Here is a 24,129-nt window from a genome sequence, read left to right as displayed (position 1 = left end):
AATTAGGTTCACTATTTGGATCATTAACTTCTCCGGCTTTGGCCGGGTACAGACGCAGAGTGTGATATGAATGCTGATCCATGCCCCCCACCCCCGTGCTCCTGATGAGATCCTTAATGGAGCATTAAGGTTGAACAAACACCTGCCAGGGTTGGTCTAGATGCACAGGGCTGGACTAGATGAACTTTCAAGGTCCCCTCCAGTCCTGCATTTCTATGATGGGACACTTGCAGCCAATAGTGGGTCACAAGAGTCACTGGAGGGGTCTGATTGGCCGTAGAGAGACAGAACTAAATGGGTGTAGGGACTCTAATCACCACGTCACACAAGCTATCTTGTTTTACTTTTTAAGGTACTGATCCTGCGAACAGGTGTGGTAGTGTGGACACCTGTACTCTCACAGACTTCTGTGGAAGTCAGTAGGACTCCTGGTAGGCTCAGGGGGTCTGCGTAGATTAGAACATCTGGCCTGCAGTTCTAAAAAAGCGTTTCAGAAAAACTTAAATGAAACTAAATATTGCTGAGCTTGAACAACTTGAAAAGAAATTGGATGAGAGTGAGGACTGCACTCCTCTTTGAAGCACCATTGCAGTGGGTTAGTGTTACAGCCAGGCTATTAACTCTTCTCCTTCATCTTATCTTGTGTGCAGGCGGAGGAGAGTCCTGTGACAGCAGTGAGCTCTGCTATCAGAGAGAGCACTGCAGTGCACAAACAGCCTTGTTATACTAGCACTCTGTGTTCCTACTGTAGGACAGATGTGTATGTGTGAAGGAGCCTTAATCTCATGTGTTAGGAGAGGAGTCCCTTCTGCAACTGAGACTGGAGGGGAACAGCACAGATATTTTGCCTCCCTCCTTTGGTTTGTTCTTGGGATCCTTCATGTTTTGATTAGCTTGTAGAGCCTTGCTGGGCTAAAATAGGGTGTAGCTGATGTTAAATTGGCAAGATGCAGGCAAGATCAAGCCTTTCCTCTGAAATCAGGTCACAGTTGGTGCTATTTTAGTTGCCATTCATCTACTGAAGCTTGAGGCTGTTGGCTATAGCTCCTCTGTTTTGGGTGTAGGTGTTGATAGTGGGATTGATCCTAGGTGCCTACTTGTAGAAGTGTTCCTATGACAAAAAGAAAAGGAGTACTTGTGGCACCTTAGAGACTAACAAATTTATTTGAGCATAAACTTTCGTGTACAAGTACTCCTTTTCTTTTTGCGAATACAGACTAAGATGGCTGCTACTCTGAAACCTGTTCCTATGACGGTGTTCTTTGATGAGATTTGACAGTTCTCCTTGATGGTTAGATTTCAGAGTAGCAGCTGTCTTAGTCTGTATTCGCAAAAAGAAAAGGAGTACTTGTGGCACCTTAGAGACTAGCAAATGTATTTGAGCATAAGCTTTCGTGCGCTACATCCGATGCAGCCGATGAAGTGAGCTGTAGCTCACGAAAGCTTATGCTCAAATAAATTTGTTAGTCTCCAAGGTGCTACAAGTACTCCTTTTCTTCTTGATAGTTAGGTGTGTCCCAGTTTCCTTGAAGAGACTGAGGTGCCAGTTCTCCAAATTCCCAGGTTTTAGCTGTTATGCTGTCCTTTTGTCCAGAGAGTTTTTGGTGATGGCCCTTGTTAAGGGCAAAGCTTGATTAATGAAGTGGAGGGTGAAACAAGGGATACATGTGTGCAGAAAGGATGGTCAGTTGTGGTTTCTTTGTTTGCAGGGGGCAGCAGGAGGACAAGAAGCAGCCTACTGTGGTAGTGATGCTTACTACTTTGAAGAAGTTGAGTGCAAACATCGCACTTGTGTGATAACTAGCTGCCCTAGTGGTACTGAAGATGGGGTGAAACTAGCTGACTCAGTTCAATAGATGGCAACTGAGCAGCTCTATAGTTTCTTGGCCTAGGAAGTGAGAATATATGGGGCCAAAATCTGCTCTGTTATACTGTTGTAAATCTGAAACAACTCCATTAATTTAGGGGAGAGACTCCAGATTTACAGACGTGAAATGCAGAGTAGAATTATAATTAAGATTTTTACACTGAGGGCCTCCCTTTAAAGTCAGGGTACCGTATCCACTGTGCAGGTACTTCTAATTTTCATATGTCACTGTGCATCTTGTGAAAGATGTCAGTGTGCATCCTTAACTGAACAAAAATAATGAAATCTATTTTAAATAAGAAAACAGGGTTTTTATGACTTTCACACATCTGAATGACTGATTCATCACTGGGACTTGGGGCTCCCCTTTCCATTGGTTCAGAGCCAGTATTTAACAACATTTGTCTTCTAATTTCCAGTCAACATACAGCTGCTGCCTCTGGGCTTGTGGGCCAAAATGCAGCCATTAAAAATTACATTGCATAGATTGTCAGCATTCTTGGTATATCCTATATATGCATGGCAAACATATTTATAATATAAAACATAGACTTTAAATTTATGAAATTGCCCAGTGTTAATGATGTTTAAAATGTGTGTTGCTTAACACTGTGGGCCCAATATTGTCCTTGATAGAAGGATACAGCTTCCATTGAACTAAAGGAACATTCTCCCTGTGCATCGGAGGACAAAGTTGAGCTTGCTGTGTTTTAAATAGGCAATGTACTTCAGTCTCTGGCAACAGTGGTACAAAATAGATGATTTGCTCTGAAGTATGAACTCACTCCTTCCTAGGATACACATTCGGATAGAAATTGTGGGTGCAAATCGTATTGCAAAATTGGGCCCTTCTGTGTGAGAAGGGGAGATGGTGGTTATCTTACTTTTATTAATATAAATCATAGAATATCAGGGTTGGAAGGGATCTCAGGAGACCATCTAGTCCAACCCCCTGCTCAAAGCAGGGCCAATCCCCAATTTTTGCCTCAGATTCCTAAATGGCTCCTTCAAGGATTGAACTCACAACCCTGGGTTTAGCAGGCCAATGCTCAAACCATTGAGCTATCCCTTCCCCCCAGTGACTGACTATGCAGAGAGTATGTACTATCTTTAGACTTGTGCCACTGCTTGTTCAGTTGTAAATATGAGATTAATACTCTTTTAAGACTGCTTGATATAATAAACTCTGGTTTGGGTATTTTCTAGGTAAGAAATTACAGTTACAAGGTAATAATTGAATATTAATGAAATCAGTAACTGGAGGCAGCAGTTTAGTTTTGTTTTCTTTCTCTGTCTATGTTGTGCAATTCTTCACATGGTGAAGCTTTAAGGGTAGTGATATCCACATATTGCACATACCTGCACAATTCATTTGTGCAAATAAGATAATTTACACACTTCATTAATTTGTGTAAAACGCATGTTCATAGGTAACCTTTAAAAAGTTCACATTTACCCATAGTTATTGAAGAGTCATATCTGAGTTACCACCACAGAATTTTTTTACTCTAAGCTTAAGGAAATACATTTCAACATTTTAATTAGGGCTGTCAAACTATTACAAAAATTAATCATGAAATTAAAAAGTAATCATGATTAATCACTGTTTTAACTGCACTGTTAAACAATAATAGAATACCATTTATTTAAATATTTGTGGATGTTATCTACATTTTCAAATATATTGATTTAAATTACAACACAGAATACCAAGTATACAGGGCTCACTTTATATTAATATTTTGATTACAAATATTTGCACTGTAAAAAGATAAAAGAAATAGTATTTTTCAGTTCACCTCATACAACTACTGTAGTGCAATCTCTTTATCATGAAATGCAACTTACAAATGTAGAATTTTTTTTAACATAACTGCACTCAAAAACAAAACAATGTAAAACTTTAGAGCCTACAAGTCCACTCAGTCCTACTTCTTGTTCAGCTAATCACTAAGACAAACAAGTTTGTTTACATTTAAGGGAGATAATGCTGCCCACTTCTTGTTTACAATGTCATCTAAAAGTGAGAACAGGCATTTGCATGGCACTTTGTACCGACATCACAAGATATTTATGTGCCAGATGTGCTAAAGAGTCATATGTCCCTTCATGCTTTGACCACCATTCCAGAAGATGTGTCCATGCTGATGACGGGTTCTGCTCAATAATGATCCAAAGCAGAGCGAACTGATACACATTCATTTTCATCATCTGAATCAGATGCCACCGACAGAAGGTTGATTTTCTTTTTTGGTGATTCAGGTTCCGTAGTTTCTGCATTGTAGGGTGACCATATTTTCCTATGCTGAATATGAGACACCTGGTAAAATTACTCTTCTTCAAATGAGTTGAACGGCAATCAATCATAATTATGCAGTATAAATATTCAAATTAACATCAAGTTGACCAAGTCCCTGTTTAAAAGAAATATTGTGTAATTGGATTATTTTTATTTACCTTTTTATCTTTAAGGCTTTAGGGCTCACATGGGGAGGGGTGACGCACACACCCCTATCCCCACACACATAAGGGAGAAGTCTCTCTCTCTCTCTCTCCTCCCCCCCCAAACACCACTCTCACATGGGGGGTGACTGACCTACCTGACTCTCCATGCCCAGTGCTCTCCACCCTTCATGCTGGGGTGGGCCCCTGAGATGGACATGCCTTTCCTGGTACCTGGCACCACATCTTCCAGAGGCCACACATGGGGGGCACTCAGGGTCACATGCCCCCCTGCCCCAGATTTATGCCATGGTTCACACTAGATTGTTGAGAGGAAGGAATGACCTGGCCTGTGTCTTTGCAGAGCTCATCTCTTCTCTCCACTTCCCCGCGTGGCTCGAAGCAGCTTGTTCTTTGCTGCCCGCACAGTGTCAAAGGCAGCTAACACCTCCAGGCTGCTGTTGGCCATGGACATAACCCAGCCTCCTCCTGTCTGGCTACAGTGTGGGCAGGAAGGGGTTAAGCCCTAAGGGTGCATTGTGTACCAGGGCCCAGAGAACCTGACTGCAGGGGCTTCAGCGAACTGCTCGAACTGCGCCAGAGAGATGGCTCAGCAGAGGAGTCTGCCTAGGGAACTAAGGAGCCCTGCATGCCCTGGGGGCAGGACCCAGGGTGGTGGGGGGTCAGGTGAAGAGGGTGCTAAGCCCCTGCCCTGGGGCTGTGGAGCCTGCAGGTTTGGGGCATGAACAGGGTGGAAATCACTTTCCACCTCCCCTGCACTCCAGAGCTTAGCAGAGGGGCAGAGAGGCTTCCCCATGCCAGTGCTGTGTGGGGCTTTGGCATACGCAGGGCTTGGCTCCTCCTGGTCAGCACCCCAGGCCAGAGGGTCTTGGGCTTTCCCGGGCACCGCCAAGCCAGAGGCCGTGGGGGAAGGAAGGAGCCTGCTGGCCAGGCTGTTGGTGACCTGAATGCTCTGACCAGGAGCTGGTTCTCTGCACAGCGCTGGGAGCGAGATATGCCCTGCCGAGGAGGATATGGAGGAGCCACGGGGCTGAGAGGGGTGAAGGGGCAAAGCAGGCAGAGGAGTGAGAAGGGGGGGCACATAAAGGGCTAATGGGTGGGTAGCAAAAATGACACACAACTGGCTGCTGCCTGGTGCCTGGCCGTACTCACCATCCACTGCAGCGTGCTGCCAGCACCAGCTGGAAATGGGATGGGGGAGTGTGGCCCTGCTGGCCAAGAGCCAGCACGCATCAGGGTCTGCATTGATGGACCAGCAGGGGGAACGGCTTGCCCCGCACGCTGCATCTTCGCCCAGCCACCAGCCTTTCATACCCATCCCCATCATCTGCCACTAGACCCCCCCACAACTCACCACTGGGGGGGTGGTGGCTGGTGAGCAGGGATCCAGCCAGCAGCAGGGACCCGCCAGTACTGATCGGGAGGGGAGACAGAAAATATGGGACACTTTGCTAATTTTTAAGAAAAAGTTGTGACACCTGCAGGAGGGCTTAAATATGGGACTGTCCCTTTAAAAACGACATGTCTGTTCACCCTCCTGCATTGGAGTGTTGCTTTTTTAAGACTTCTGACAGAATGTTTCACACCTCATCCCTCTCAGATTTTGGAAGGCACTTCAAATTCTTAAACCTTAGGTCAAGTCCTGTAGCTATCTTTAGAATTCTCACATTGGTATCTTATTTGCTTTTTGTCAAATATGTAGTGAAAGTGTTTTTAAATCAAACAACATATGCTGGGTCGTCATCTGAGACTGCCATAACATGAAATATATGGCAGACAGTGAGTAAAACCACAGAGTAGGAGACATACAATTCTCCCACAAGGAGTTCAGTCACAAATTTAATTAACATTTAATTTTTTTAACGAGTGTCATCAGCATGGAAGCATGTCCTCTGGAATGGTGGCCAAAGCATGAACAGGCATACAAATGTTTAGCATATCTGGCATGTAAATTCGTTGCAATGCTGGCTACAAAAATGCATGTGAATGCCTGTTCTCACTTTCAGGTGACATTGTAAATAAGAAGCAGGCAGCATTATCGCCTGTAAATATAAACAAACCTGTTTGTCTGAGCAATTGGCTGAACAAGAAGTAGGACTGAGTGGACTTGTAGGCTCTAAAGTTTTACATTGTTTTGTTTTTGAGTGCAGTTATGTAAAAAAAAAAATCCTACATTTGTAAGTTGCATTTCACGGTAAAGAGATTGCACTACAATATTTGTATGAGGTGATTTGAAAAAATATTATTTCTTTATCTTTTTTACAGTGCAAAAATTTGTAATGAAAATCATAATATAAAGTGAGCACTGTGCACTTTGTATTCTGTTGTAATTTAAATGAATATATTTGAAAATGTAGAAAAACATCCAAAAATATTTATAGTACATTTCAGTTGGCATTCTATTATTGTCTAACAATGCAATTAAAACTACAATTAATCATGATTAATTTTTTAAATCTAGTTAATTTGCTTTGAGTTAATCACTTGAGTTAACTGCAATTAATTGACTGCGCTAATCTTCATGTCAACTACCACATACAGAAATAGGAAATGCCATTTAGCTCTTCAGCCTTCTTGTGATGACATGTTTGTTTTCAAGTAAACAAACAAAAGCTCTCAAGACTTTTGCAATGCCAAACTGTCATATATGTCATATCTATGGTGCCTAATCAGAAATATGTAATTAATGCAGGAATTTTATTTTATTTTATTGGATAATACATTCATCATGGTATAAATGAAAACTAGTTCTATAATTCTAATGTTGTTTGTGACATGAATTATTTAACAATAACTGCTACATTTAATGTAAACTTGAAGATGATACTAAAGAATGGTTTTGAAAGAATATTTTCATCCCAAAATGTGTTTCATGTTGACAGTTATGTCAGGAATATATTCAAAATGGTTTTAGATCCTATTGAAAAGTCTTAGAATCTCTGTTCATTGACTAAAATGATGCCCACCCCATGAAACTTTTTATATATATATATTTTTAATCTTCTTAATCTCTTTCAGTCCCAGCAAAAATGCATTGTGATCTTTGCACTAGTGTGCTGCTTTGCGATTCTGGTTGCACTGATATTTTCAGCAGTGGATATAATGGGAGAAGATGAGGATGGACTCTCAGAAAAGAATTGTCAAAATAACTGTCGGTAAGAGGTAACAAACAAAATTTCTCTTTTGGGGCGGGTGAGGACATCAATGTGTTTATATAATGATGCTTAATAAAAAAAAATACATTCCCAGGATGCTATGCTCTTTATTCTATGACATTACAGTTGGTTTGTTAACTCTGGCAAAATAAAGCAGAATAAGAATCCTGAAGCTTTCTTTTTCCCCCTCATATGCAGGCAGAATGAATATGAGAGAGCCATAATGTTGTTCTGAAATAGATTATTCTCTTTGGTCATCATCATTGGCACTTTGCAGTTTGGCCACTGACCCTATTGTCAGTTTCTCATAATTCTGCAGTGCATCAGTCTGCATTGACTGTAACTATTTTAATGTTGCTTCTCTTGGAGACTCTTCTGGAAGCTAAATTTTATGCTATGAAGATATGACTCTTGGCTTTGAGAGTCAGTGCATTAGCCAATCTGAGCCCATACCTGTGAAAGTTCAGAGAATAGGACTGAGGTGGTTCACACAGCTGCTAGATCTGCATATCCCTCTCCCCTGGACGCTATTGAGCAAGACTGACAACAGTTTTGCAGCACTGTTACCCTCAGTGTAACCAACTGCTGTTCATTACACCCACACCACTGTGCATAGGATTTTGGGGAGGGCAAATGAGATGGTTCTTTGTGACACACTCCAAGCATAACTGACTCATATAATGAGAACAAGAGTGGTTTTGCCGGGGGGGGGGGGGAAGGTGGCTGTGATGTCTTCTGATCTCACTCAGAGTTCTGTTGAAGTGCAGCCCAGTTGCAAATTCTGTTCAACCCTGGTGATTATATTAGATAGTGGGCTCTGTCTGGAGCCCTCCATTGGCTCCCCATTTTCAACCCATCCATTTCATGCTTCTTGTCCTCACCATCAAGGGCCTTCACAACTGTCCCCTCTCTACTTATCCACTCTTGTCTTCGGTTGTCTTGCTCAGTGCCTCTCCACAGTGACTGATGCCAGTATTTTCAAACCATAAGCATCTGCTTCTCCCACAACTGTCTCTGCTCCTCTTTCCATACCCCATCTTACACGTGGAACATCCTCTTGGGTCTTAAGAACACTTCCTTCCCTTCTTCAAAACCCCTCCTCCGAGACCCACTTCTCACATGGCGCTTATAGAAATTAGCCAACTGACAATGGCTAGCTACAGAGCCAGCGAGGATAATTAATATGTATTTTAAAAATAGGCAAATAAAACATCGGAATATTTTACCCCTTATATCCAGATTTGCCTTTCTTTGCTGTCTTGGGTTGTGAGATCTGTGGGGCAAAACCCAGCTGGACATAGCTAGCACAGACTGGTCACTGCCATGATATAAATAATAACTGAATTATTATTATTTAGGTTGGTTTTTTCACAGCTGTAATTGCAAGTAAATGGGGCTAAAAAGGTACTTTGTGCTTAATCTCTCTTTGTGAATAATATTGATCTATGTACTACTCTCTGTTAATTGGTACATACAACCCTCTCCTCCTTTCTGGTCAGAGGGCCAGATTCTAATCTTTGCTGGTGTAAATTCAGTTTAAACCCATTGACTCCTAATACGTTTAAAGTCAATGGGATTTCTCTGCATTTACAGTGATGAAATTGAAATCAGACTTTGTCTTTCACTGCATGATCTAACTGCTAATACTTGGCCCAGAAAACACACCGATGCTGTCTGTATAATTTGCCCAAGGTATTTCTAATAGCATCTGTCATTACAGTATCTAAAGTGCTGACCACCTGCTAACATAGATTGTGATCCAGTCCTCCTAGATGTGATAAAATTGGGCTCCCTTATGTATTTAACATATTGTAGACTCAACTAATGTGGTGCAAGATCAATTGCTGTTCCATGGCATATCATTACTATGTTGGGTAAGCACTTCGAAAAAATAAGGCAAGAATTATTGAATTTTTATATTTCAGCTGTCTGAGTACTTTTGCTGAAATTCAGGAGCTGCAGTTTACATGTGCAGGATGTGCTGATGCAGACTGGTGAAAAATCCAAAGCTCCCTTTTCTAGATGGAATTAATGTGCAGTGTAAGATTGTGTATGTTCTTTGACTCAAGTTTGTCTTTTAAATAGCTCAGATATCCTAGAGATTGTGTAGGGGACATGCTGCTGTTGCTCAGATGAAAATCTCAAAGTTTTGTTTAAGGCTTATGTCTCTCGTGGAAGTCATCTTCAACTTTGAGATTTTTAGCATAATTTGTCTTGAGAGAATTCTGATATATAAAAAAAACAAACAAACTACTTATTCCAAAAAACAGCAAAGTGAAAACAAAGATTTTTTTCCCTAGTTTTCTTGGCGTTGGTCTCCTTTCTATAGCTACTGAGAGGGATCAGAATATTACCAGCCCCATTTAGGAATGTTTTTTGTAGCATTTATAAATAAGAAGACTAATCTGTGAGTCTCAGATCTCTTCTGCAAAAAGCATTTCTATGTAACCTACATAAAATGGCTATTTGTGAATATAAATTCTCTATACAAGATGCTTCCTTCAACATCAGGCATGTCTTCTGTTAATCATTTCATTTTTATTGTGCAAAGACATTTATTGGGTATCTTGCACAAATTGTCTGTCACTGTTTTTTGCATTCTTGTTGGGAGTCTGTAACAAACATATGTCAAGAGAGTGATGCAGTATGCTATTAATTTGGTATTTTTAAAGGAATCCAGAACAGATTTTGCTCAGCATATTAAAAGGTCATAAAAGAAGCATTTTTGAATTAAATATGAAATATATACGAGTATATTATTTGCATTCTTTGAGCTACCCACTGGTGACCAGGATCTTGCTGAAAGTGAGGTCATTCATGACCCTAGCAACATAGTCAGATTGTTACAGGCTGCAAGCCAGTTTCATTCTGCTGGTGTAGCAATTGGAAAAAGTTTAATTTGTAATATTTTAAAAAATGTTTAATTTTTAAAACACTGAAGTTCATTTAATTGTTCCTTAATTTCCGTAACTGTAAAATGGCCCATTTCCCAAGCCTCTGGATGCATTTGCATCTTTAAAGAAAAGTTAGTTAAAAAATACAAACATCCTGATAACAATTAAGAGAAAATAGACACTGCCAAAATTAATTACCAACCAGCATCATAAAGTGGAAAAATTGAAAATACCATCTCCATCCAACTCCAAAATAGTCTTTTTCAGGTACTGTTATTTACGAAAATAAATATATCCTTTTTGCTAAGTGCAGCATTCTGAAAGCCCTAAGAAAATAAGCACTTCTTGTTGGGCCAAATCCTAGAGATGCTGAGAGCCTGTATCTCCCACTGAAGTCAACAGACACGAGCATGGAAAACTAATGCCCGATGAACAGATAGGCCATGCCCCCTGATCTGAGGATCAATAAACTCGGGCTCTGGCAAACCAATAAAACCAGCTGATTCTGATTTCATCAGAAATGCCCGGCTGTTGGCTTCAAAGTTTAGATCAGAACTGTTAAGAGAGAGGCTGCAGTTGAACTCAATTGATAGGTATAACTGTATTAAACCAGATGTAAGACATTCTTTTCCAGTCTCTTCCACTGACTCTCACACTGGCGCAGATATACTCTTTATAATTAAAATGATTATTTTCAATTTGGTTGGACCAGTACCGGAGAGGTGCTGAGCACCCGCAATGCCTGTTGACTGCAGTGGAAGATGTGGGCTTTCAGAACTTCTAGGATTTGGCCCAATGAGATATACTTGTTTCCTTATGAACTTTCAGGATGCCTTGCTTAGAAAAACAGATATAGTTGTCATTTTAAATCATTTTTATTGAAATTAATAACATGAATTTGCACTTTGAGAGTGGAAAAATAGAAGTCCATTAACAAAATCAGTCACATCAGGTTAGAAAGTTTGTTGTAGTTTGCGTGTTGTTTTTTATTACAAATTTTTCTCCAGACACACGCATGGGAATATTGTTGAGAGGCACTGACAGATGCAGCGGGTTAAGAGGAGATGCTTAGCAGTCTGGGAACTCTGCCTATCTTGCTGTGGGTCCATTAAGCAGTGCAGCTATAAAATTAGATCATTGTAATTTGAAGATAGTACTCTTTAATGTCAGAACCATTATTAATCTTGGTTAGTTTGTGATGTGCTGTTAGCCAAGATATTACTGCCTTACTGAAACTGGCTGAAAATTGAAACTGAAGCTGAAAAACTGAAAATTCTACAGTAGAATTATCCAGGGGAAAAACAAAGGCGAATCATAATAGCAAAAAATGGTCTTTGTGTCTCAGCTGTCTAAACTGCGGTGTCACAAGAAACCTTGATCCAGTCCCTACAGCATCATCTGTTAAATATGACTCATCTTCTTCTCTGCGCTAGTGACAGAGGCTGCTGGGGCTCCTGCAGGGCATGGGGCAACTTTGTCTCCAGATTTCCACTGGCTGTCTGGAGAGCCTCTAGAATGGCAGCAGCAGTTGGCTTATGTGGCTGACTGCTCCCTTCAGTAGCTCTTTGGAAGCTGGAGGTATGGCAGTGTGGAAGAGAAATAGAGTGGAAAATAAGCTATGTGGAGCCTTTGCCTGTGTTTCTAAGGGCATGGTGGAGGGGTATGGTGCTTAATTTTTTTATTTGATTGTTTTGAGAGCTCGCTTGTGTGTGTGATGGGTGGAGGCAAGTGATTTTTGGAAATCTGCCTTCGTATGGGGGTTTGGTGTGTGTATGTTTTGAAGGAAATTTGCCTCTGTGTTTGTGCACAGGGGTGGTGCTTTTCAGGATATGTCTGCACAGCAGCTGGAAGGATGCTGCCCAGAGCGGCTACGACACCGACACGTGCTAGCTCTGCTTGAGCGAATGCACTAAAAATAGCACTATGGCTGTGGAGCCATGGGCAATGGCTTAGGCTACACACACAAGTAGGTACCTAAGCGGTCAGGCTGATTTGTATTCAGGGAACTAACCTGAGTTACCACACATACTGCCACAGCCACTCTGCTATGGTGTTGTGTTTGAAGAAGATTACTACATTAATGCAAACTAGGCACCTTTTAGTTCACACTGACACCATCCAGAAGGGGGAGTTACAGTGCAGCACTCTGGTGTACACTGCCATTCACAGCCCTCTAGTAAAACCTGCAGGGCAGTGTAGACATAGTCTAGGAAGGATGGGAGAGCCTCCTGCCATTTCCTACACTGGCTTTGAAAATTGATGGGACCATCACTGCATGAATATTTATCCTTTAGATTCCTTGTATCCTTTCAAATGCACCTGTGGATGCACTGAATCTTTGTTGGGATGCTGCTAGGTTCTAGGATTCAATAATTTTCTGGGCCAGTGAGTTCCACAGCTAATGTAAAATATTTTAAATACACTAAATATATATATATATATATAGTTTTTAAAGTTGATGGATTGTTCTCTTGTTCTTGTATTCTGAGAAGATAAATAGAAGTCCATGGCTTATTTTTTCTGTTGTTTTTATAAACCTCTTATGTATGTCCTCTCTACTATAAATTAAAGCTAGGTTTTATGACATTAAGTGAGCAGACTGTAGCGCTTGCTTCCATGGCTTTGTCTTAAAACTGTTGTGTCTCTGATAAATTGTGATGATCCGGGGAGAGGAGTGAGATTTTTCTCTAGCACTGCATGAGTTCTACCAGTTTTGTGAGGGGTTTATTTTTTGGTTTTAATTTTAACATACAAAATGTGACAGGCATAATAATAGACTGTCTAAACAGAGCAGGGTTTTCATGATTTTGAAAACGTCTGTTATAGAGCAACTCAAAATTTCTGTTTACTATACACTTAAGCCAGTCAGCATAAAAATGCCTTCTCCCATTTTGGGGGATGAGTTGTAAAACTCCTTGTTTTTAAGATTACCTTTAGAGCCTGCCATCATATTTATTTTTCCCCCAGTAACAAAAGGAGTCCTATGGCTTGGATACTGCGAAGAGCTAGGTGCCTCCTGCAAGCTGGTCAGCATCTTGAGCCCCCGTTGTATTGACAGGGAATCGAAGATGCTCAGCACCTCAGTGGAGGTGGTTGAGAACCTTGCAGGAGTTGACCAGTAAGCAGCTGTGTTTTTTTATTTTTAAGAAGATGTATGAAAACAGAATGCCTATTGATATTAACGATAATCCTGTAACTTTAGAGTGTGCATTGCTCTATCTTCTCTAGCCATATAACCAAATTCAGGGTATAGGGTTTCATTTTTCCAGTCCAATCCTATGCAAAACATTTTCAAAAAGGAGAAAATAAAAGTAAAAAAGTTTACCAAGGTGCCTGGCTCAAGGCCTGATCCAACTCCCATTAATGACCATAAAAAGACTATCATTGGTTCAATTGTGGGAGCAAGACTGGGCCTTAATTAGTTTTTTCTGAATTCATGAATCACTGTCTTCTCTATGGTGCCACAAGTACTCTTTTTTTCTTTTTGCGAATACAGACTAACACGGCCACTACTCTGAAACCTGTCTTCCTCAGAGTATCTCTGCTGAACCTAATGGTCTCCCCCTGAGTTTATTAAGATGAAGTGCTGGTTTAGTGCTTTCCAAAGTGTAAGTTTTTCTTATTATTCTGCACACCCCACTTGGTTGGGGACAAAAGGAACATTTCTGTGTTTTCTTGGTACGTCAAAAAAAAAAAAAAAAAGAGAGTGTGAGCAAGGTTTGAATGAGCTCTCCCCTGGCAGCTAATGATGAGCTGGGGGGAGGAGGGGCAGAATGCTTCAGGACCAGACTATATTTACACCTACTCTGCCTAGGTATGAGCAGACGGAGCTATGTTGCCCAAGTGATCAGTTTTGGCTGATTTTGGGTTACAAATCACTTTAGTATTGAATACAGGGGTAATGAAATGTTGGTTTCCTCGTTCTGTGAGTAAAGGGCAACAGAACTGCACTCAGCCTGTTCTGATTGGAGGGGCTCATCCTCAGCTGAACTGAACTTGCTAATCAGGGGGTTCAGATACTAGATCCCAGTGGAGGGAGAGAGGATGGGGGCAGTTGTTTCTGTCTGGTGGTGTGGGCTTTGCCTGAGTCATAGGCACCATTTGACCTGCTCCTCTCCACTGTTTAAAGACAGAGCTAATTAGTCTCATAGGATAGTCTTTTGTTTTGTTAAGTGATCACCAGAGCTGAAATCACTGATAAGCAGGTCTAAGTGTTAAGCCTTAGACCTGCTGCGGGACTGTGTTTCTGTGGAAGAGACAGCCCAGCCTGCACTAGCAGTGAGGTTTCCCCACTAGCTTCTGAAATCACTGAGAGCTGGATGGAGTTTCAAGAGACCGACTTGCAGAGGCAGGTGGTGGCAGGTGGTGATTGCGCAGGTCCGTTGGCAATGGAGCAGACAACAGGATGATGGAGTGAATGGTGGCACAACAAATGACGGCAGCAGAGTGAATACCGGTGCAGCAGAGGCAGCATGCAGCAACGCAGCGTGAACAGCAGCAACCATGAGCCAATTGCAGTAGCAGCAGCAGAGACGTTGTTCGATGGTCCTTCCCCCTCCCCCAACCCCCCGCCAGGTGGGAGGTGAACTCGCGTGAATGCACCTGTGAGCTCTGGGTCTTCACTGACCAAGGACAGCAGCCTTGAGTGGCGTGTGGTGTGTTAAGGGGACATTTGTTTGTTGGACTTCCACGCTGCAAGGTAAGAAACGGAGGCAAAGGACATTGCCCAATGTTCTCTCGGGTGGGAGTTTTGCTCATGATCAGATGTGTTCGAATTGTGGTTGTAGTGTGTTCCCAAATTAATGCCAGGTTCCTTTCCCCTTTTTCATTCAGTTTTTCTGTGCTATGCACAGATTCAGTGCATGCGAGTGGGGAAGTATTGCCCCTTAGAGGCGCCCAGGGATGGTGTTTAATTTTCCCAGATTACTGGGTGGGGCCTCGAGCCAGTTCTGTGTTGTATTGTTAAGAGGGACCCCTGGATATTGAACCCAGCCCTTGTTGTAGCTGACTCCACCTGGCCAAAGGGTTACAACAGTATTTGGTTCAATTCTCTGCTCTGCGTTTGTGGACTCTGGTCAGGGGAAATCTTGTCACCTTGAGAAAGTAGGTCCCTATCTCTTTGTAGATCAACGTGTTCAGTTTATGGGGGTCTTTTTATCCTGCTTTGTGGCTGGTGACCCACTTGTCCAGATTAAACTTCCTAGATAAATCTTCAGTATTGTTCTCTAAGGAAATGACATTAGTTGCAGTTAAAATTTCCATTAGAATCTTTGAATTTTTGTTCTACCCCTAGGTTCTTTGCCTGTTCAACCAAAACTTATTCTTTGCCTATGATTCAGGCACCATCTGTGCCAATGACACCGTTTATTTTTAATCACTTCTCCACCCTCAGAGCAATGAATCAAAGAGGAACTTATCATAGTTTAGATTTAGCCTTGTTTATTTCTCATATAATGAGCTCTGAGTTTAAATGTGGGGCTGGGCTATGTCTAATCCCAGAATGCTTCCTGGCATTCCTCTTTGAGCAGTGTGCTCCTAAACTAAGCAGAGCTGGATGAAGACGATCCCAGGCCCATAGGCTTACGTTGACATGGTGCTTCCTGTGACTGGCTCACTCACCACTTGGAGTGCGGTGCCAAGGAGCTGCTGTCCCAAAGAAGTAAAAGCAGAGTCATGGAGCCCCCTTATCTACCCCCAAAGAAGACTGCTGCCAAAATCAGGCTAGGAATAATCTAATCAGCAAATTAGCTGGCTTGACAAGGGGCGCAGAGGCACTGGTGCACAGACGCTTCGCACATCAGCCCTGGTGCTGTGCTGTTCCTCAGCGGAATTCTGAGTGGTGTCGTCCACCTCACATTACATTGGTCAATGTTGAATTGAACTCGACCATGATCAGCATCTCAGGCATCCTCCGCCCCACTCCTGTTCCATTGGCTGCCAGTTCTGAGCAACACATTCATCACAGGGAGTCTACAGCTAGACCGATGGAAAAGCTACATGCCAATCCAGGTATCCCACAGTATACGGATACTTTCAGTTACCCCAAAGCACGACTTACGTCGAGGCACCCATCGTAGTCTCAACTGCCAGATCGGAATCTGTCAGCAGCAACCCTAGGACGTGATGAGTGGACAGCTAAAGATTTTGGAATGGTTTCCTTGTTGCTGATCTGACAGTTCAGCCACCAGGATTTGACCTGTCATGTCACCTTTGGTCTCTGCTGAACAGGTTCTGAACTTCTACACAAGGGGTCTGTGTGATGATCCACTTTATCAATGTGTTATCTGTCAGTCAATGGCACATGTTGTTGATGAATGTCAACTAACCAGACTTCATGGTGGCCATAGGTCCCTTCAATCTGCTGAAGAAGCTGCTGTTGGGTGGTTTGGCAAGCACTACAAATGTGAGAAGAAGACAAATCTACCCCACGAGCAGCAGCAGAGTTCCCCTCTCCATGGAGAGCAAGAATGGTAAATCCTGGAATATGTATCTGCTTGGTTGGGCGAACTGGACCCACTGCACCCTTATTTTCCTGCCACCCACACGTCCCTCTGCTGCGGGTCTTGGAGTTAACATTCCATTGAGATGCATGGGGCAGTTAGCCCCTCTCAGAGGTGTTTTGTCAGGCTGTCTGCAGATATTTCTGCTTCAGTTACACTGGGTCACATTTTCAAGCTTTTCTTTGCAGCTATGAGCACTAGGAAATTTCTTTTCTCCCCTTAAATTAAAGTGTGGAATCTGATGTAATTGCCTGACTCCAGGTGCCAGGGCCATAAGCATTAAAAACAAGCACAAAGTATTTAGGAAGGAAAAATCAAATACAAAATGGGGAATAACTGGCTAGGTGTCATATTGCGGAAAACAATCTGAGGGTTATAGTAGATCACAAATTAAATGAGGCAACAGTATGATGCAACTGCAAAAAAGGCTAGTACTCTGGGTTGTATAACAGAAGTGTTGTATGTCAGACATGGGACATAATTGTCCCACTCTACCCCGCACTGGTGAGGCCTCAGCTACAATACTGCATCCATTTTAAGAAAGATGTGTACAAACTGTAGAGTCCAGAGGAGAGCAACAAAAATGATAAAAAATTTAGAGAACCTGACCTATGAGGGAAGGCTAAATAAACTGGACATGTTTATCCTTGAAGGAAGGGGAAAAAAAAACGGAGGGGGGACCTGATATTTCTTCAAATATGAGAGAGGCTCCATAAAGAGGATATAGAGATCGACTGTTCTCAATTGTCCACTGAAGGTAGGACAAGAACTAATGAGTGTAATATGCAGCAAGAAAGATGTGTGATGGATGTTAAATGGCACTAGCTTGGATTCCTAGAAAAGAGCAAGGTCTCTTTAACCCCTGCAGCTCTCAGGACCCATTCATACAGGAGCACAGATGATACTTAGGAGCTCTCTTGTCAGTTAGAGTAGGCTCTGGCTGGAATATAGCTAAACTCGTCTATCATGTAGCTCATCTATCTTGATTGATCACTCAGCATCATTTTTTATACTCACTGTTTAGAATTGCTTTACAATATTCTTTGTCACTTGGTGGGTATCTCCTTTTGCCGTTTGAATTGAGTCAATGTCTAACATGATAGTTTTGTTTTTACTGTTTGAATACTGGAGAAAAATATGTGAAAACTAATAGCTTAGAGATATGAAACATGCACAAATACTTGCCAAAAGTTTAAATGTAAAGTTCTTTATTATAATAGCTAAAATGTATTATATTTTAATATGAACAATTTTAAGATTTTTTGAAAACTCATTTTACACAAATGTTTCTCTTCCAAAATCATCAGTGCTGTTCATATATACGGTGAACTCTGCCTTTTATGTGATCACTAAAAAGAATGACAAAACTCAGTGAAGATGAATAGCTAACATTTAGGGTACTAGCTGGAGACTTGTGAGACCCAGATTCAAGTCCCTGCTTGGCCACAAACTCACTGTGTGACCTTGGAATAATGTATCCAATTCTGGTGTCAACAAGAGAGATGTTGATAAACTGGAGAAGGTTTAGAGAAGAGCCACAGGAATGGCTAAAGGATAGGAAAAAAAATGCTTTGTAGTGACTGAGCTCTTTCAGTCTATCTGGTTAACTTAATAAAGAGAAGGTTAAGGGGTGACTTGATCAGTCTATAAGTACCTTCATGGGAAATGAGAACTTGATAATGGGCTCTTCAATCTAGCAGACAAAGCTATATCATCATCCCATGGCTGGAGGTTGAAGCTAGGCAAATTCAGACTAGAAATAAAACACAATTTTTTAACAGGGGACTTAACTAGTGGAACAATTTACCAGAAGTTGTGGTCGATTCTCCATCACTGGAAATCTTTCAATCACAAATGGATTTTTTTCTAAAAGATATGGTCTAGTTCGAACAGGAATTAATTCAGAGAATTCTGTGGTGTGTGACAGAAAGGAATCACACTAGATGATCACAGTGGTCTCTTCTGTCCTTAGTCGTCTTGTACCTCATTTTTTCATCCGTAAAATGGGGATGATAGGGATGTAAGTACTGTTTCATGGGGGTGAGGTGAGCATAAATTGCACTGATGTGGGCCATACAGATACCTAAGGTAGATAGAAAAATCAGTTCTATAACAGAGGTGAATGCCTAAAAAGGCAGAGTAGAACTGTATTCGGTACATTTGAGGATATTTTTGGCACTGTCTCTAAAGGCAGGCGGTTCCCTATTAAAAGATACTTTACAGATTTCACTGTATAGAGCAGTTATTAGTATCTCAGTTAACACTATTTAATAGACTCTGAAAGAGTATTACTGCCCAACTGCTTAGGGCTAAAATATGGGCCAATAATAGGAATATTAATGATACCTTTGCAGCGTATAGATTATGTGCAACCCTTTAGGAGTGCTCATACTACTCCCCCTTCATCGGCCAGAATTTGACCCATCGATTCTCCCCTCTCTCTCTCAATTCTTAATGGCATCCAAATCAACATAGACTTGCCTTAATTAATCCCTAATTTTATTAAAAGCATCATTATAGATATTAACTCCTGTAGGTATCAGCCCTCTTATGGGCATGTATCTTAGCACTCTTAGGGCATATTGGAGAATGTCCATAACACTGTGTTTCTGTAATTTGAGTATGGCCTATATCTTTTGGGAATAGATGCTTCAAGAGTACTATTCCTTTCATTTGTGGATTTTTATTACCATCTTTAGCTACAGTATGTCTGCTGAATCAGCAATGCAGCTTTCAAATAGCTGCTGCCAGAGCTTTTTACCTTTGAATTTTCCTTGATTGTTTTACAAAGTATTTTGTTTGATCTCTGCATGAAGGGCATAAAATGCAAGGGATTGCTGGATTGTATAAATGCTGGCAGCATATAGTGGCCCCTTTGATCCTGTTCTGGGTGGGGCTGGGGGTTTCTTATTGCAAGTCTCTCTTTTAGTTAATAGTAATAATAATACAGAAATGTGCTGATTTCAAGAACAAAAAATATTATTTTTCTTCTTGAAAATGACTAGCAAATACAGCCATGTATCAGAACTCTTACACAAACTGCATCAAGAAACAAAAGTAAACAGTTGAAAGATGCATAAATCAAGAAAAGATGCATTAATAAATTGAAAGAAAAATAAATGAGGACATAGGCTGACGGCATGATAGCAACAATAGTCACATTTCTCAATGTACTGCTATCTGACCATTTATTCCATTAAAATTAATTTTATTTATTACATATATTCAGTGAATAATTTTTTTCCACATAACATACTATGGCAAAAGTTCATAAACATATAAAACAGCCCATCTGATATGACAGAAAAATACATTACTATTTCCTGTTTTTTTTTTTTTAAAAAAAAAACTAATTTTCCTCACTGTCTTGAGATACTGTATTTCTCAGCAACATTTAGTCCTCACTAAAAAAAAGTTCTTTGTGGGCTTATCTGAGCACCAATGAAATGTAGAAATAAAATGAAAACAACTAATGAAGTATCATTTTTCCTACTTACGTAATAATACCACTTACGTGGAGCTTTACAAACACTGATGAATCTTCTCAAATCCCCGGTGAGGAAGGTATGTTAGGATTACTAGGTCAGTTTTACAGATGAGGAAACTGAGTGTGTGCCTGAAGGATTGATTTTCCGTGGTGCTGGGCATACACAACTTGGTTCAGAGGTGACTTGTCCAGCGAGTCCCTGGCAAACCCCAGGTTGTAACTCATTATTTTCTAGGCTATCAGTCCCATATAAACAGTAGATATTGGTGCCTCCATGAGGTGAAGGCCTGATCTGAAGACCATGGGAGTCATCAGGGCCTAACACTGTATAGTGGGAAGTGCAGAGCTCCCTCCAATTTCCCATTGACAAGTATTCAGTAACTTCTAGGAACAAGCCTCAAATGCCTTGTACATTCAATGGAGGAATAGAACACTTACACTTAAAAACAAGTAAGCTGAAACAGTAGCATTAAGAGCTGTCACAAAAAGCCCAGACAAAAGATATGCCATGGGCAAAAACGAACCAAACAAACAAAAAAAGATACCATTGACTTTCACCCCACTGAAGTGTCCTTGTGTACCAGGGACACCATTAGAAAGGAAGCAATTGTTAATAGATACCAGTTGCTATTTAACTTTCATATTATATATGGCATATCTCCAGGTGCCTTTCTGTGATACTTGTTGGCAAATGCTGTATATTTCTGTACCTAGAAAAATATTCTAATAATGTTTATAAATAGGGGTGTTGATTAATCACAGTTAATTCACGTGATTAACTAAAAAAATTTATCACAATTAATCAAAGTTTTAATTACACTGTTAAACAATAGAATACCAATTTAAAGTGAATAAATATTTTTGGATGGTTTTCTGCATTTTCAAATGTATTGATTTCAATTACAACACAGAATACAAAGTGTGCAGTGCTCACTTTATATTTTTGATTACAAATATTTGCACTGTAAAAATAAACAAGAAATAGTGTTTTTCAATTCACCTCATACAAGTACTGTCGTGAAAACTCTTTATCATGCAAGTGCAATTTACTAATGTAGATTTTTTTTGTTACATAACTGCACTCAAAAACAAACCAAAGTAAAACTTTAGAGCCTCAAGTCCGCTCAGTCCTTCTTCTTGTTCAGCCAATCACTAAGACAAACAAGTTTGTTTACATTTATGGGTGATAATTCTGCCCATTTCTTATTTACAATGTCACCTGAAAGTGAGAACAAGCATTCACATGGCACTTTTGTAGCTGGCATTACACAGTATGTATGTGCCAGATATGCTAAACATTCGTATGCAACTTCATGCTTCTGCCACCATTCCAGAGGACATGCTTCCATGCTGATGACGCTCATTTAAAAAAAAATGTGTTAATTTAATTTGTGACTGAACTCCTTGGGGGAGAATGTATGTTTCCTCTATTTTACCGACATTCTGCCATATATTTCATGTTATAGTGTCTAGGATGATGACTCAGCACATGTTCATTTTAAGAACATTTAAACTGAAGATCTGACGAAACGCAAAGAAGGTACCAATGTGAGATTTCTAAAGATAGCTACAGCACTCAAACCAAGGTTTAAGAATCTGAAGTGCCTTCCAAAATCTGAGAGGGACGAGATGTGGAGCATGCTTTCCAAAGTCTTAAAAAAGTAACACTCCGACACGGAAACTACAGAACCACCTAAAAAGAAAATCAACCTTCTGCTGGTGACATTTGACTCAGATGATGAAAATGAACATGTCAGTCTGCACTGCTTTGGATCTTTATCGAGCAGATCCCATCGTCAGCAGAGACATGTCCTCTGAAATGGTGGTTGAAGCATGAAGGGACATGAATTTTTAGTGCATCTGGCACATAAATATCTTGCGACTTCGGCTACAACAGTGCCACGTGAACACCTCTTCTCACTTTCAGGTGACATTGTAAACAAGAAGCAGGCAGCATTATATCCCGCAAATGTAAACAAACATGTTTGTCTGAGCGATTGGCTGAACAAGAAATAAGACTGAGTGAACTTGTAGGCTCTAAAGTTTTACATTTTTATTTTTGAATGCAGTTACTTTTGTTCATAATTCTACATTTGTAAATTGCACTTTCATAATAAAGAGATTTCAGTACAATATTAGGTGTATTAGGTGAATTGAAAAATACTATTTTGTTTTTTTACAGTGCAAATATTTGTAGTCATAAATAAATAGAAAGCAAGCACTGTACACTTTGTAGTCTGTGTTGTGATTTGAAATCAATATATTTGAAAATGTAGAAAACCTCCAAAAATATTTAAATAAACTGTATTCTGTTATTGTTTAACAGCACAATTAATCACACAATGAATTGAGATTAATTTTTTTCATAGCTTGACAGCCCTATTTATAAATAAATTGGTGAATTTTTAAACTAAAATTTTAATTTGGCTCAAAATATCGAATTTGTAAATAGAAAACTAAGATCAGTAGACATGGACTTTTTTTTTAAATCCTAATTGTAACAATGCCCAGACATCACCATGATTAGGTGTATTATACACCTCTAGATAAACAAAAGCAAATAAGCCCAAACACTGTGTCAGTGGCCCAGAGGACCAAAGATTAAATAACCAAAAAGTGACTAATCAAAAGTGAAACGATAGTCTGTTGTCAAAGCTGAGAGAAATAGAGAGAGGGGAAATGACAAAATGCAATCAAAATTATTATTAGTAACATAAACATATGTTTCTCTACCCTGACAGTGTACCTTTAAGAAAAAATCTTTCATGTCTAGTGTGTGGACACTTTTTAAATAGACAAACAAGTCAAATGTATAATGGTTAAGAAGCATATCCTATAGATTGTCAATTACAGTATCAAGGCTAATGAGAATGAAATGATGAGGGTTTTGTTGTTGTTAGCACTTTGTTTGCATTTGATTTAATAAATAGAATATCAGGTGTACCACACAGATTAAGTTTAATCAACAGAATGTGTCCATTTTTGTTTCTTTTTCAGCTGAAGCCTCATTAATCTTTGTTGCCTCATCTTCCTTGGTTTCATTAAAATCTCATAGCAAGATCTGGAGAATTGAGCATAAAAATACGTTCCATGGAGTTTTCACTCTGAATAGCCATTTGGGACTTTGCCAGTATGTACTCAAAAGTAGCTTTCTCAATGTCTAATCTAATCCAGACTTCTGACCTTTTAATGTAATATCTGAGCACCTATCACTGCAAGGGAGTATGGCATCCCCAGAAGATGAATTAGATCATTGTTTCTAAATTTCAGCGGGTGGGCCCATTCTTTTCGCCACCAAATACAGGCGCTCCCTTCAGACACAAGGATTCAGGTGGCTTCTTTTTTGGTAAAGATTAGGGTGGTTTTCTTGTTTTTGTTTTCTGGAACCATGTGTATCACCTTCATTACAGGAGGGCCAGGAAAAAGTTAATCTTTATTTACTGATTCCAGTCCCATCTCCCATGATGTAGCCTGAGGATTACAAAAATATAATGCTCCTCTTACATAGCAGGGGTCAGACTCTGCTGACTGCATTGAGTTCCAGTCCATTGTTTTAGCAATGAAATCTTCCTTCCCCACTTCAGCCTCCTGTTTTCTAGCTTTTCCAGTAAAAACAAATGCATGCTCATATATCTAGGAACAAGGAATGTAGGTAACACTTATTTGATGGCGGACCTTATCCTGGAAAGCAGTAACTCTGAAAAGAATTTAGGGATTAGAGTTATTTCTGATGGGCATCCAAAGCTGGAGATGTGATACATTT

The 24,129-nt window shown here is 40.4% G+C and overlaps 1 protein-coding gene across 3 annotated transcripts in view; it reads left to right on the top strand.

Annotated features, from left to right (window-relative positions):
• PLD5 (phospholipase D family member 5) overlaps positions 1-24,129 on the top strand; it is a 271,123-nt gene that overhangs the window by 92,433 nt on the left and 154,561 nt on the right. For 2 of the 3 annotated variants that reach the window (XM_038396922.2, XM_043511443.1), the window contains one exon: positions 7,349-7,485. In XM_038396922.2, coding sequence (XP_038252850.1) covers positions 7,349-7,485 — 137 coding nt within the window. Of the gene's footprint in view, positions 1-7,348; positions 7,493-24,129 lie in introns of those variants that run through there. The other variant, XM_043511444.1, reaches the window with a different exon arrangement.

This window comes from Dermochelys coriacea, chromosome 3 (genome assembly GCF_009764565.3).
Source record: "Dermochelys coriacea isolate rDerCor1 chromosome 3, rDerCor1.pri.v4, whole genome shotgun sequence".
NCBI lineage: Eukaryota > Metazoa > Chordata > Testudines > Dermochelyidae > Dermochelys > Dermochelys coriacea.
The sequence above is the reverse complement of the archived record's forward strand: the minus strand, read 5'-3'. Positions and strand labels throughout refer to the sequence as shown.